Genomic DNA, 15,704 nt, shown 5'->3' with positions numbered 1-15,704 from the left:
GACACTAGACATTTGAGAGTTCGAGATGTTTACTTCAGAAACTAATCTAGAAGGTTACTTACTTTCTGTAACAGCTTCATAGCTCAAGTCTTTATGTGTGGCATCAAAGAGGGAGTTTCTATCAGAACCTGTTCATGTAGTATCATGCCTCATGATAGTACAAACCAGGAAACATAATTTTGAGAGATGGCTATTGCTACGGAGCTTCAGAACATAATACATCTGAGATCTATTTGGAATGAGGGCATTTTGATTAGAAAAGCCAGCTGCACCTAATAAAGTTTAAAATGGTGACAAGTAAAAGTATGAGACCTACGGATTCTGTCAGAAGAGCTCTCGGTCCGTGCAGGGGAGCTGGACACGCTGCTGCTGCGATGCGAGGATGGGTGACTGCCAGGCCTGCGGCCCTCCTCCAGAGAGGGGGCAGGGGACGGGCTGTCGGGAACTCGCTCCTACATCGCCACCGGGGCAGGGCAGGGCCGGGGAGAAAAGACGTAAATACATTGATCATTACTCAATGAATGCTGATTTTTCTTAATACTATGGAAATGTGAAGAAAAATAACCACATTAGTATTAAAAGACACCTTTTATCTTGAACAAAGCCAGACAAAGAAGAGAAAGACTACTTAGGAGGCGATGGTTCTGTAGGTAATCATCACCGTAGGAATAGCAAACATAAATCCACTATTTCGTGAAAAAGTGAGGCCAAAGACAATAACCAAAAATCTCCAAATTAGGACCCATTGAACAACAAATTAACATAACAAAGCAAGTTTCAATTCTAGATAATCATCAATTTAAAGAAACCTTTAAATATATTCTATTGTTTCAGCAAGTGTCTAAGGATCGTTTAGCATTCAAATTATTAACGTGACAGACCATAATAATAACACCAGAGGAACTGTTAACAGCTATTTCATCATGGAACCGCTCTGGACACCCTCAGACGGTCACATTTTAAAGTATCACAGAAATCCATTATTATTTAACATTTCAATAATTTTCTTTAATTCTAATAATTTTCAGACTACTTACCTACCTCAAGTTCCAATTTAACCACACAAATGAGTTAGGAAAAAATCATGAAGTATGCATTAGTTGTGTCCCAGGGAAATTTGTTATCCTATATCCTGATGCTGTCTACGTTACATTCAGCTCTCGCTCTATACTTCCTCCTCTGGCTAAACTCTGTACCTTCTCCGTTCGATCAATATGCATTCATATTGTATAAATTCCTCCACTGAGCTCTTATAAATGAACTTACAGTTTAAGAAACTAGGTGCCCACAAATGAACATTTTCTACTTTGTGCAACAAGGTATCTATACTTTCAGATATTCACAGACATAAAATACTCGAACTCGCTGTCAAGTTGATTCTGACTCTTAGTGACCCTATATGATAGAGTAGAACTGCCCCATAGGATTTCCAAGGAGCTGCTGGTGGATTTGAGCGGCCAACCGTTTGGTTAGTAGCCATAACGCTTAACCACTGTGACACCTGGGTTCCATTCACAGACAGGCCTTGAATACCCATCTCTTCAATAATGAATAAATATTTAGAAGTAAACATTATTCCTTGTTAGGATGTAAAGGTGCAAATATTAAAACAATAGACTTTTTAAAAAATTAACAAATTCTAAAAATAATTGGTCGATTAATACCTTTTTTTTTGTAAATTCAGTTGCATTTACCCAGTTGGCATAGATAAGTAAAGAAACAGAATCGACTCTCAGAACTGAATTTCAGTAAGAGGCTAATGTCAATATATCAACGACTAATTTAATGAGGAGCAAAAAAGATAAGGCTTAAAGCTTCATACTACCAGTGATTAGGAGTAATGTCTTTGGTTGCAGGGGTCCCACTAGTCCAGTGAGAATTCATGATCCCTCCAAACACAGGATGCTCTTAAATACACCTGTGCCTAGTCACCACTCCCATAGATTCTGGTTTACTGGGTCAGAAGTGGAGCCCAGGCATCAGTAGGTTTGAAAGGCTCCCCAGAGGTGGTTCTAATGTACTTCCAAGATTGAGCACCACTGCCCTAGCTTGTCTCATTCCCATTTAATTTTGCAACCTTGTGCATTATTGGTAAACAGATTCAATAAATATGCCGAAGCTCCATTTTTAAAGAGCACAATGAAAAATTAAAAACATACCCCCCCCCCCAAAACAAAGACAAGGATCTCTTCCAACATTTGTAGCATAAAAGGAATTCCCAATATATATTCTATGGAATAAAAAGTACTCCTATAAGAAAGTCCATGACAAAAGATCAAACGATATTGTTACTGGAAGAGTGATCGGCCTCTATGCCTCCCATTTGGGTGCCTAAGTAAAAGCCTTAATCCCAGAGCATTCTCTGATAAAACCAAAACAAACAAACAAATTGCTGTCAAGTCAATTCCATCTCATGGCAACACTATAGGACAGAGTACAACTGCCCCATAAGGTTTCCAAGGAGCACATGGTAGATTCAAACTGCCCACCTTTTGGTCAGCAGCCATAGCTCTTAACCACTATGCCACCAAGGTTTACATTCTTTGATAAGGAGGCTGGGAATTGAGTCACCCTCTCTTGGTTCCTCCTCCTTATCAGAGAAGCCTTCCCCATGTTTTGGGCACATATTAACTTTCTCTGTCTCTTACACATGCCCAGGCACCACACAGCACCCGGCCAACCCCACTTCTGTATCTGTTCCCAGCAGGGAGGGAATGGGGTCTCCCAAAATGTGGCGCAAGAGAGGGAGCACACCAGATTGTAAAAGCCGACTCAAGGGGTGGACTGAAGGGGAAACAGGCTTTGCAAGGCCAACTATAAGTGCCCTCATGTGGTCTGCTAGTTCACTACGGCTTGCTTAGTCATCTTTATGTAAGTCCCTGGCATGTAGCCACTACCATTCACTGCTGCTATAAAACCTCTGCCCTTCCACTGAAGTTACAGAGATCTGCTTTGGTCTTGCAGACACCCAGGACTTGCATCATCTCTAAGTTTCCCTAATAAGCTTCTTTGCTGCCACCCTGGAGCTGCCTGCCTCTTTCTTCAGTCTCTCACCACCCTCCATTTTTGGAGGCAAGTTTCATATTACTGGCCCATGCCTGCACAATTGTAAAGATTAAAAATAAATGAATAAAAAACTTCAACTAAATTCTACTATCAAAAGTTGCAATGCATATCAAAGTCTTGTTTAAAGACACTTGAACTTTAGGAGCTTTCAGACTGGTCTAAAACGTGTGGATTGGCTTCTGTAAAGGACAAGAAAAAAGCCCAGAAAATAAAAATGTACCATCAACGTTATTTTTCCAAACTAAATAAATCAAACATGTTACGCTTCTAAAATGTCTAATTTCACTAGTCCACACAGCAAACAAATGAACTAAATTTTTAAGAAACCAACAAATACATGATTTAAAAGAACAGAGAATCCACATCTGGATGCCAAAAGTTATTTCCTATTTTCTAATTATAATTTAAAAGCACTTAGGAATATAGATCTTTTTTATACAGATCTTTTTTCTTTTCTTAATGTTCACCTTTACCTTAAACTGTGAGTTGACTTCAACTCACGGCAACCCCACATATGTGAGGCAGTTTCAAACAAGGCTCATAACAAGTTTTGGCAATGGCAAATCAAATGACAGTCTTGGCCTGCATAGCATTCAGGAATTGGATTTCATATTTCTTTTGTTATATGTGTACATTTGTAGAGTATGGGTTTGTAAAACCCTTTATAACCTGTGTGAATGTATTAACAAGGTCTGCTGTAGAAGATTTTGTAGCTAGCTGTGTGCATGACCAGAGAAACACTTATAAAGGGTTTAACCTTGATTTCTTGAAATTTTGATAAAGAGGCACACAGTTCATTAATCCAATACATCTAACTGTAACACCTGGATTATGCATAAATACAGGGTATTTATTTGAGAAAGACTATTGCTATAATTTATATAAAAATTTTCTCAATTAACAGTTCTATAAAGTCACTCATATCAATTTTAATCTATGAATACATTTTAATATTCCTCTTCATAGTAATGTCAGTGACCATATTTGTAATGGTACATGTTTGGTTGAACACAGATAAAGTACAATCTTGAAATAGATCAATTCCTCCAAAATCATTTTGCAAATCTGTATTTCCTGTCATAAATAGATTTCTTAGTTGTGCCAATGGAAAGCATGAGAACTTGATTTTTTTTCCCTGAGATTTAAACTCATAAAATACTTAAATATTTAATGCATAAAATTCTAGCATCAATGGCCATGTCATTAAAAGCAATTCCTTGTTTATTTGAACAATTTCTATGTAAGTACAAAAAAAGTTTCATTAGTCAATACATTTGTCAAAGCTTTTTTGACGATTCCTTTCATTCAAGCATTTACTCATTCCTTTATTTAAACATTCAAAATGTTCTGAAGATCACATAATAAACTAAATAAACTAGATTAAATAAATAAATGATTACAATCTTAATGTAAAATGCATTTTAAAAGCATAATTTTAAGGCTCAGAAAATAGAGGTAAAATTACAATGTTTAATTTCTCTTCAGCTTACTTTTTACTCTAATTGTAGTATGTATCTAAGAACAAAGGATGTAAGTACAATATTTAATACTTTTATTTAAAGAACATATTTTAATATATGCAAATTTTTATGATTTAAAAGCTTCAGTATTCAACTGAAACTTTTATAAATTGAGACAACATATTCAGTCATTTCACTAAATGTATAATTTCAATCTCTGGAACATGATGTATTGTTCTTTGGAGAATTTCATTAAAGTAAAATCCATTGAGCAAGTAAGATTTGAATACATTGTTGCACAATAAATTAATTTATTTCAACAGCTTAATTCTTTTATCACATTTATATGCTTGCCTTTCCAGAGTATGCTATAAGATGAAGAATAATGGCAACAGTAAAGAATTGCTTAGGAGAGAATCTCATAATTATTACTGAAACAAAACAGATAATGAGTTTTATTCAGACATAATAAGAAAGAAGCAGTTCAATGTCTACAGGGAAACTATGTAAACTGGATTTATCATTTCAATGCCCTTTCACCTCCAGGATGGGCCTGAAGTAGGACAGAGAAGAAGAACATTTAATTTAATACTTCAACACGCCGCTTTATAGTCCTGTATCATAACTCCGCAAATCAATAAAACACAATCTTTTGCAATGTTCCATCTTTATAAAACTAGCCACAATAATAAATGAAAATTTAAAAGGAATACTCTCTGGCTAAAATAAAAAAAAAGAATGGTCATACTAATAAACTAATGATAATAGAATAACAATCAAGGAAAAACTGAATTTATTTCTTCTGGGTGAAAAAAGAAGGATTGGTCTTTAGGATCATTTAGAATCAAAGGTGGAATTCAAAAACAATGTACACTAAAATTCTAAAATAAAAAGTCAAAAATGTTCAATGAGACATACATGGGATTAATTAAAGGTTTAAAAAAAATTTTGTTAGTTCAGCTTCCTCTTCTGTACCACACACAAAAAACATGTTATATTTTATCAGCAAAAAACATATTCTAAGAGTGAGCATAAATAATTACAACTCATTTCTACACAGGATTATTTTAACTTTATTTTGCTGTACTTTATATTCTTTCCATTTTTGTAATTTTTTTCAGTTAGAGATTTCCTAATTTGATATGACATGGAAGAAAAGAGACAGCTATTTCTAACATTAATTAAATAAGTTGTCTTAATATATAATTCTTAACTTACAAAATCAAGGAATTTGACCAGGATCTTATTTATATAGCCAGGGCTTCTGAGTTTTAAGACAACTCAGACTTACTTTCATTCATTTAACAACCATTTACTGAACACATAATATGCACCTGGCAGGGTTCTAGGTTCTCATTATATATAAGTTAGCAAACTGACAAATAACCTTTCCCCCACAAAGCATATATTATAAACTGACAACTGTTGTTAGTGAAAATCCAGAATGCAATATTCAAGCTCCCATGCTCTGGAAAAAAGCACAGAGAAGATAAATAGCAGAGACTGACATTCTGGAATTGAGAAAAATGCTAAAATTAAAAAAAAAAAGGATTTCTAAAAGACATAGTAAAAAATCTTAATGTTTCGCATCTGGTGGAAGACTAGGCAGCCGTCATCTGAACTCCATCACTGAAACTTCTAACCTGAGGCTCAAAGGAATATTTACTTAGGTTTATTGGTCTCGATGATGGAACTCAAGATATATTCAATTTTGCTAATAATTGTGAAACTGGTAGGACCCACAGATATAATCCTCAACATCTTTATTCTCTCACTATCCCTTTAAATGTATTCATTGGTGGTGGGGGACTGGTTTTTCCATCTCTGACGAAAATTCAAGCAGCCTTATCACTTTTCAGTTTACTCTTCGGTGATATAAAGTCCTAGAGGTATTTTAAACAGCAAAATACGTTCTTGATTCACACATTAGGATTCAACCCTGTGTAATAGCAGATACTACTATCTTAGTCGGAAACGCTGGTGGCTAGTGCTTAAGTGCTACGGGTGCTACTCAAAGGGTCAGCAGTTTGAATTCGCCAGGCACTCCTTGGAAACTCCATGAGGCTGTTCTGCTCTGTCCTATAGGGTTGCTATGAGTCGGCATCGACTTGATGGCACTGGGTTTGGTTTGGTATTGGTTTACTATCTTAGTCGTAGGAAACCCTGGTGGCATAGTGGTTTAGAGCTACGGCTGCTAGCCAAAAGATCAGCAATTCAAATCCACCAGGTGCTCACTGGAAACTCTATACGGTTGTTCTATTCTGCCCTGTAGGGCCACTGTCAGTCGAAGTTGACAGCACCGGGTTTCGTTTTTTGTTTGTTTATCTTAGTGGTTAAGTGTTCAGCTGCTAACCAAAAGGTCAGCAGTTCAAATCCATCAGGCGCTCTTTGGAAACCTTTATGCGGGCAGTTCTGCTCTGTCCTATAGGGTCCCTATGAGTTGGAAATGACTTGATGGCAATCGTTGCTTTTTTTTTTTTTTTAAATCTTAATTAAAAGATAGGGCTTCCTTTCCAAAAGCCAAGGGAAGAGGAAGTAGAGATAGTGAGGAGTAGAACAAGGAGAGCAGGTAGGTTTAACTGCGGCCAGAAGTGCCATTAATGGCCATCACTCTCTCTGTGTATGGCAAATGTTTGAAGCTAAGTGCTTACATAGTATGGCATTTGCCACTATGAGTCTTTCATCTACAGTTCCCTTGATGTCTCTTTCACTCTCTGTGTTCTTCTGTTTCCTGAATTGTCCAGTGTAGTAAGATCTGAAGACTTGATTAAGTTTATTCAAGTTGATTTTGGGGGTAAGAATACTTCATAGATGGTGTTGCATGCTTCCCTCAGGAGACATAATGTCTGCCTTATTGAGTTTATGATGCCAACCACCATTGATGATCATGGCCTACGTTCATCACTTCATTGGAACTTGCAGTTTGGTGATAGTTTAAATATATCATTCCTTACTCATATATTAGCTGGAAGACTCCTATAAAGAGAGAATCTCTCATGAATTATTTGGTTATCCTGAGATACAATTTGTGTGGGAAATTTAGGAAAATGTTTGATTACTTCCCTTTATTTATCATTTTTTTCCCCTAGAATTTTCCAAAGAACTAGCTAATATTTTTAGTATTAGTATTATTATAAACTCATAGATTTAAACATATTCGATGTCTTTCAGTATGTTGTTGTGGCTGTGTTTTACTAGTTTTTCTTCTTGGCATCTTCTTTTCATGTTTAATATCAATACCTATATTAAACATAGTAAGAACATACTCTATTTTGCTAAATCCAAGTAAAAGTTACATAAACTTTTGTGTGAAAAAAAATTTCATGTCTAAATGTAATGCACAGATCTAAGGTTATTTATTTTTCTCCCAAGAATAAACTATTCTGTAACTAAAACCAAACATGAGGTTTATGATATTATTTAATTGCTCTAAGATTTTCATCTGTTTTGAGAATCAGGTCACTCTGATTCCAGCTTTTACAATCATTTTCACATTTTAAACTTCATGAAAGTAAAGTCCTGCTTATTGATATAATACTAAGGGTCTGCTTTGAAAAAAAAAAAGTGTAGAATAAAAAATTCATAACTTGTATTTTCAAATGATTTGTTCAAAGTTTAACTTCTTTAAATAAGGAGAATGTCATTAAATCTTTCTCACTTTCTGTTTCTCTCTCACCCTTCCTCCCATGCCCCTTCTCGTGCTCTCTCTCTATCACACACACACACACACACACACAAGTGTACACATACACACACCTACATATACCAGTACAGCAGAGAAGGTTAACAAATTTAAATCATGTTCCCAGTTATCAAACAACCATGTAATGTGGCATAGGAGAAAGATGTTTATTCAGAAATGTAGAAAAATTTCTCAAAAGTAATTCTGTATTATCCTGAGAAAAATGAAATCTAAAAAAAAGCATATTAAAAACCCTTGTTTATCTGTACTACTGCACTATAAACCACAAAAATCCTGAATTAAAAGAACACAAAGTATAATACTTTTGTTAGGGGTGTTAGATACTGAGAATCAGATACTTTAAAAAAAATGGCTGAACGTTAATGAAAACCAGAGAGAGAATGAGAGAGAGAATTCTATACAATTGTAACATTTCATAAGTTTGACACCAATTCCCTGCAAAATTCTAGAAGTTATTTTTAAACAGATGGTTGTGAATACTGTGGGAGAAAGCAAAAAATAATGATAAGATGAAGGTAGAATGGTGAACAAAGGCTTCTAAAACTTTTAAAATACTAATTGAATCACTATAACAATCCAATGAGGTAGGTATTGTTATAATATTGTACAGACGAGGAAACAAAGACAGGGATATTATGTAACTTGCCCAAGAGCAAACGCCTGGGAGGTGGTAGAGCTAAAATATGAACCCAAAAATTATCCTCCAGAATCCATACTTTAAACCACTAAAATATGCTGACTTTCTTACTTTCAATTTTACTTTCATTTCAGCAAGAACCTCTTTTTTTTTTTTTCCAAATCCTTATTAATTAAAAAGCGCAAAATATGTTGATTCACTTGGGGGACTTAGGGTTACTTGAAACAGAATTTAAAGAAAATCAATTAGTAGAACATTTTTGACCTGATAGACATTCTCTTAATGACAAAGGAAATTGATTTCTTGATTTATACTGTTTATATTTTACACAGTGATTTAAGATAATACAAATAACATATCCTTTTAAAATTTGGAAATGATATAAAGATGGCATAAACTGATAATATTTATTCAAAAGAAGTGTTACTATTCAAAAGAAGTTAAAGAGCCTAAGTCAATAGAATGGAAACTAAATAACTTAATATGGATAAATGCAAATCCCTAACATATGTAAGGAAACCCTGGTGGTGTAGTGGCTAAGTGCTATGGCTGTGAACCAAAGGGTCAGCAGTTCAAATCCACCAGGCGCTCCTTGGAAACTCTATGGGGCCGTTCTACTCTGTCCTATAGGGTCGCTATGAGTCGGAATCAACTTGACGGCACTGGGTCTGGGAACACATGTAAGGGGGCAGTGGTGGTTCTGTGATAGAATTCTCACTTTCCATACAGGAGATCCAGGTTCGACCTGGGTTCAATTTCCACCCAGTACATGCATTTGCAGTCAGCACCATCTGCCAGTGGAAGTTTGTGTGTTCCTATGATGCTGAAACGGTTTCAGCAGAGTTTAGAGAATAAGATGGACTAGGAGGACAGGCCTGGCAACTACTTCCAAAAATCAGCCAGTGAAAATCCTATGCATCACAACTATCTGATCCTCAAACAGTCATAGGGATGGAACAGAAATGGACAGTGAAGTTTCATCCCATTGTGCATAGCCATGAGTCAGAGCTGACTCCAGGGCAGCTAACAAGAATATAAGTAAAAGATGAAAGAGAATTGGCTTAATAGAATTTCATGTCAAGAAAGGCATGGGATTAACTGAGTCATACATTCAGTTATCAAAAAATCTTTTGAATTATAAGATTACATTTATAGACTATTTTAAAATGAAGGTTCGAGTTAGTACCACTGGCAGTTCACTGGCAGTTCATTTCTAAAACCCAGTTCATTTCTAGAGCATTGTGTATGACACAAAAAAAAATTTTGTGTGTGTGTATGGGGTGAGGGAGAGAGGGGTCATTAAAAAAAATAAAAAAGAGTTATTAAAAGAGGTTAATCAAAAAGATTGAGGTCTGGAGAAAAGGAATATTACAAGTACAGGGCGGTATAAACAGTTAAGCACTCAGCTATTAACTTAAAAGTTGGAGACTTGAGTCCACTCAGAGGCACATAGGAAGAAAAAGGACTGGTGATCTGTTTCCAAAAGGTCACAGCCATGAAAACCCTATGGAGCCCCGTAGTTCTACACTGAAAAACATGAAGCTGTCATGTGTCAGAATCAACTCAAAGGCCGCTGTTTTCTTTTTGTTTGTTTGCTTTTGTTCTATCTTTTGGTATAATAGCAGACTTAAATATTTAAATGGCCAGGACACAGAAAAATTAGTAGATATTTTTCTTCCAAAAAAAAAAAAAAAAGCAACAAAGTTAAATGAAAATATTAATTTGACTAATGAATAGCTTCCTCACTCCTACATTTGCTGAAAAATAGGACAAGCCTCTACAAAAGCCTACCAAAAAAAAAAAAAAAAAATCCCATTGTTATCAAGACAATTCCAACTCATAGCATAGCTTAGATATATGAAAAAGGGTAGGGAGAATTTAGGAAGTAATTCTCCAACTTGGAGGAAGCTGGATTATGTAACATCTAAGGTCTCTCTCAAGTCTATGTCTCTTCACGTTCTACAAATGTGACATAGTAAAAATATGTGGCTTTCACTGCACATAATAGACTAATAAAAACTGATAAGAATTTAATATGTCCCTACAGACATGTAGCTATTGGTCACCTAAATTATATGTACAATTGGCTAAACAGAATATGCCTGTTCCCTACTCAAAATTGTCTTACTAAAATATTTCCAATAGTCCAAGACAATTAGCCAGAAAAGTCTGAGTTCAATACTATGGCAAATTCCATTACGGAGGTTGGCATTTCAAACAAGTAAAAATGTCATGTTGTTGTTGTCGTTAGATGCTATGTAAAAACTGACAGCAGGCAGGATTTGGCTCAAAGGAGGCAATCTGCCCACCTTGCTACATTGTGTATACTGGTGTGACTTTGTTAATGAGAAAATTACTGGAACTCCTCTATTTCATAGAAATAGGAAAATGAAATAACATTTTAAAATACGCACATCTGAGAGCTGTATTTTTGCTTCTCTTTTGTCTTACAAACCCTTAATGCCAATCTCATTTCAGTGTTAACTCTTATCATTATAAGAAAATCTTTCAAACTTATATTTTCCCTTCAAAGGCCATTTATATTTTATTATTTTATTTTATCATTCCTTCCTGTGGGGAATTGGTATGTAATATTTCACTTTCGATCAGCTTTCATGCTTAAAACTTTTTCAGGCAAACTTAAACTTGTGGGCACTAATTGGAAACCCTGGTGGTGTAGTGGTTAAGTGCTATGGCTGCTAGCCAAAGGGACGCAGTTCGAAACCGCCAGGCGCTCCTTGGAACTCTATGGGGCAGTTCTACTCTGTCCTATAGGGTCGCTATGAGTCGGAATCGACTCCACGGCACTGGGTGTGGTTTTTTCAGTTTTATCCTAATTACCCACATAGGCCCAATACTATTTAATGTGACATAGGAGTGAACCATTCCTTTGGGGGGAAAAAAAAATCTCTGAAATTAAGTTTAATTAATACATAACATATGAGTTTATGAAATCTTGTTTGTGCTATAAAGTCTACAATATATAAATTTATATTGATTTACCAGCTTATTCTTCCAAATATTTGGAACTTCATAGAGAACAGTATTCCTCACATTCAGTGTCTGAAGTTACAGCCTTGCTTTCTCTCAGATCTTAAGGGTAACTTCAAGAATATAAAAATATTAGAATTGTCTCATGTATTCTTGAAATGTGTTTCCATTCTATAATCTTGATCCGCCGGTACCCAATTTGTCTCAGCTAAATGTGGGCCTGTCTCACAGAAAAGAGCACACTGATGCAATTCCACGATGGAGCTTCCTTTCACCTTGGTGATGAAAGCTATTTGCTTTTATTAGTCATTCACAATTAAAGCCATTGTTTACTATTCAGTTGTTATTAGCACCATTTACATCATCACTACCACATTAAGAAGTCCACAGATTTCTTTAATCTCATCTGTAGCCAAGCTTCTGAACGTATTTGCCCCAAGAGACCATGAATGGGATATCCCTATCACCTACCTACCTGGTAGGTGTTGGCACATATTCCAAGACACAAAACTCCCTTATTCCCTTTTTGCAATTTCCTTCCTTTCTCCTCATGGCTCTCTTCTACAATCCTAACTGTAAGAGAGAATGTTGCTAAAAAAAAGAAAGAAAAAAAATAAATAAACCCATCACCATTGAGTCAGTTCCGACTCACAGTGACTCTATAGGACAGAGTAGAACTGCCCCATAGGGTTTCCAAGGCTGAAATCTTTATGGAAGCAGACTGCCACATCTTTCTTCCGCAGCTGGTGGGTTGAAACTGCAGACCTTTTGGTTAGCGGCCAAGTTCTTAATCACTGCGCCACCAGACTCTAGAATGTTGCCATCCTCCCAGTAACCTAGTCCTGGACTGCTTTCTAAAGGCCCATTCCGGATGGAACCCAGATGCTACCTTCAGCTTGCCTAAATTTATTAAATCAAGAATTTAGTGAATAAAGCATCATTATCTAAGTTCCAATTAACATGAGATGTAGAATGAATTATTTTATTGTTCGTATACTGAAAAAACAAAGCTTAAGGCCTCCTGATGTAACTACAGTCTTTCGGACCCAGAAATAGGTAAACTATCACCTGATGCCTAAGGTATGTATAGGTCATAAGTAAGACAATCAATTTGATTTAAAACTGCTAAAATCTGCCATATTTTTATCTTATTTATTAATCCAAATCTTATCTAAATGAGAAATTATAAAATGATGTTCCTACTTTTGAAAGAGCAAATCATATAATTAATGTTAAAATCATGAAATGAATCCTTAGAGTAATCACTACCAAATTAAAAAAAAAAAAATCACATCTTGTAACTATTATTCGTTGATACATACCATCGAGTCAATTCCAACTCATAGCGACCCTATGTGACAGAGTAGAGGTGCCCCATAGGGTTTCCTGGGCTGCAGTCTTTAAGGGAGCACATTGCCAGGTCTTTTCTCTTGAGGAGGTGCTGGCGGGTTTGAATCACCAACCTTTTGGTTAGCAGCTGAGCTCTTAACCATTGCACCAACGGGGCTCCTTAACTATTACTTATTGTTGTATGCCGTCAAGTAGATTCTGACTCACAGCAACCCTGCAGGACAAGGTAGAACTGCCCCATAGGGTTTCCAAGAAGTGGCTGGTGAATTCAAACTGCCAACATTTTGGTTAGCAGCCTGAGCTCTTAGCATTGTGCCACCAGCGCTTCTTAACTGTTACTTAGCGCCTTTTAATTTTTTTTAAAAATAGCCTTCTAGTGCAATGATACGGACACTTAGAAGTTTTTTTTTTTTTTTTCCTCCCCCAGCTAAAATTTTCTTCTATGTAACTTCAACAAATGAGGCAAGGAGAATTTTGAATTCTCAGCAATAGCTATTACCATGTGGTTGTTGTTAACTGCCATCTAGTCAACTCTGATGACCCCGTGCACTACGAGATCATACTGCTGTGATCCATAGGGTTTTCACTGCATGATTTTTCAGAAGTAGGTCACCAGACCTTTCTTCCTAGTCTGTCTTAGGCTGGAAGCACCCTGAAAACTACTCAGTTTCATAGCAACATGCAAGCCTCCACTGAGGGAGGGGTGGTGGCTTCGCATGCGGTACATTAGCCAGGAATCAAGAACCAAAAATGGAAGCAGAGAAGTCTACCATTGAACCACCACTGCCATCAGGCAGACTATTGCCTTAAATTACTATAAATTGAATTATACAGTGATACTTTGATTAGCAAATATCTGGTAGCAAAGGAACCCTTTAAAATTCATTCAGAAGATGAACTAAATCCCATTGTTGTCGAGTCAATTCCAACTCATAGTAGCCTTATAGGGCAAAGTAGAACTGCCCCATAGGGTTTTAAGGAGCTGCTGGTGGATTTGAACTGCAACCTTTCATTTAGCAGCTGTAGCTCTTAACCACTCTACCACGAGGGCTCTAAAAGATATAAGTGCTTCTAAAAGCTGTTCTTCTCAGCTCCTTGGCTATGATAGTGTAGCACTAGCGTTCCCTGAGGTAAAGTCTTTTAGTAGTTGACCTGGAAATGGTACTTAAATTTTTTTTTTTTTTCTTTTTAATTTTTTCCTCTGGAAATGGTACTTTAGAAGATGATGTGTGGGTGTTGTACATATCTTTGTTTGTAGAACTATTATCATAAGAAAAACTATTTGCATATTATTCAAAATTCTGTGTAATTAGGAACACACAAGACTTGCTTTGAGAGTTCCCTAAATTCAAGTGTATTATATTCAGAAAAAGAAGATGATGATTATTTCAAATAAGTGTGCATGGGATATCTTTTATGTAATTTAAAAATTGATAATCTATACTTAATATTCTGTTGTTATTTCTTATTCCTTAGCCAATTTCACAATGCAGTTAAATAACATTATGAATTAAACACACAATGTAAAATAATATGAATGAAAATACATAAATATATAGAGAGAGAGAATTGTGCATATACACACATATGTAATGTTTATACAACGTTACCTTCCATTTATACTTCATTTTTTAATTTAAGAAGAACTTTCAATTGTATCATCTCAATTAGTTTACATCCACGCAGTATTAGACATAGAAGCAGAGAATAAGAAAGATTTACATGCCCAATGTGATAAAGCTAGTGAATAAGTGGCAGAACTAACCCTTCTTGTTCAAATCCACCAGCTGCTCCTTGGAAACCCTAAGGGCAGAGTTGTACTCCGTCCTGTAGAGTCACTGTGAGTGAGAATTGACTTGACAGAAACAGGTTCTTTTTTTTTTTTTTGGTTGTCTTCTGAAAAGAAATAACCCTAGCCTAGCTAAATATTGTACTCCAGGATCTAATTACTACCAGTGTTTTCTCTCATAATCGGTTTGCTGTCACTTAACTTTTCAGAATTGAAAACTAGTCAAGGAATAAGAAAGATGAGTTAAGAGATGGTGGTTTACAGTACACAAGCTGAAACAATTGTGTGAGAAAACATTACCTTAATAACAGACGTTTCAACTCTGGATGGAGGACTCTGAACTTGGGCTGCGGCCGCCATATTTGCAATGGTGCTGAGGTGGTTCATCTGGCTCATTGCCATGGTAACAGACGCTGGAGGTAGGCTGACAGGAATCAGAGGGTGGGGCATCATCATAAAAGGAAGTTCCAGTCCTATAAAAAATAGACATATATCATCATTGCTCTGTTCTAAATAAAATTTAAAACATGGTAAATCTCCTTTATTAAATTCATTAAGAACATAAATCATCAAAAACTGAAGCATTAAAAAATACCGTAATAATGATAATCATAAAAAAAAAAATCATAGTCAAAGGAAAAACTTTTTTCTTTTTGTATACAACGACACACACTCACCACTCAGGGAAATTAGGCTTAAAGCTACTTT

General features: G+C 35.8%; 1 protein-coding gene across 2 annotated transcripts in view; it reads right to left on the bottom strand.

The window, feature by feature from the left end:
• Positions 1-15,704, bottom strand: part of DACH1 (dachshund family transcription factor 1) — a 488,298-nt gene that overhangs the window by 144,823 nt on the left and 327,771 nt on the right. For both annotated transcript variants that reach the window (XM_064270052.1, XM_064270053.1), the window contains 2 exons: positions 15,297-15,469; positions 317-452 (listed from right to left, as the gene is read on the bottom strand). In XM_064270052.1, coding sequence (XP_064126122.1) covers positions 317-452; positions 15,297-15,469 — 309 coding nt within the window. The remainder of the gene's footprint in view (positions 1-316; positions 453-15,296; positions 15,470-15,704) is intronic.

The sequence above is a fragment of the Loxodonta africana genome, chromosome 17, assembly GCF_030014295.1.
Source record: "Loxodonta africana isolate mLoxAfr1 chromosome 17, mLoxAfr1.hap2, whole genome shotgun sequence".
Lineage (NCBI taxonomy): Eukaryota > Metazoa > Chordata > Mammalia > Proboscidea > Elephantidae > Loxodonta > Loxodonta africana.
This window is presented reverse-complemented; position numbering and strand designations above follow the sequence as displayed.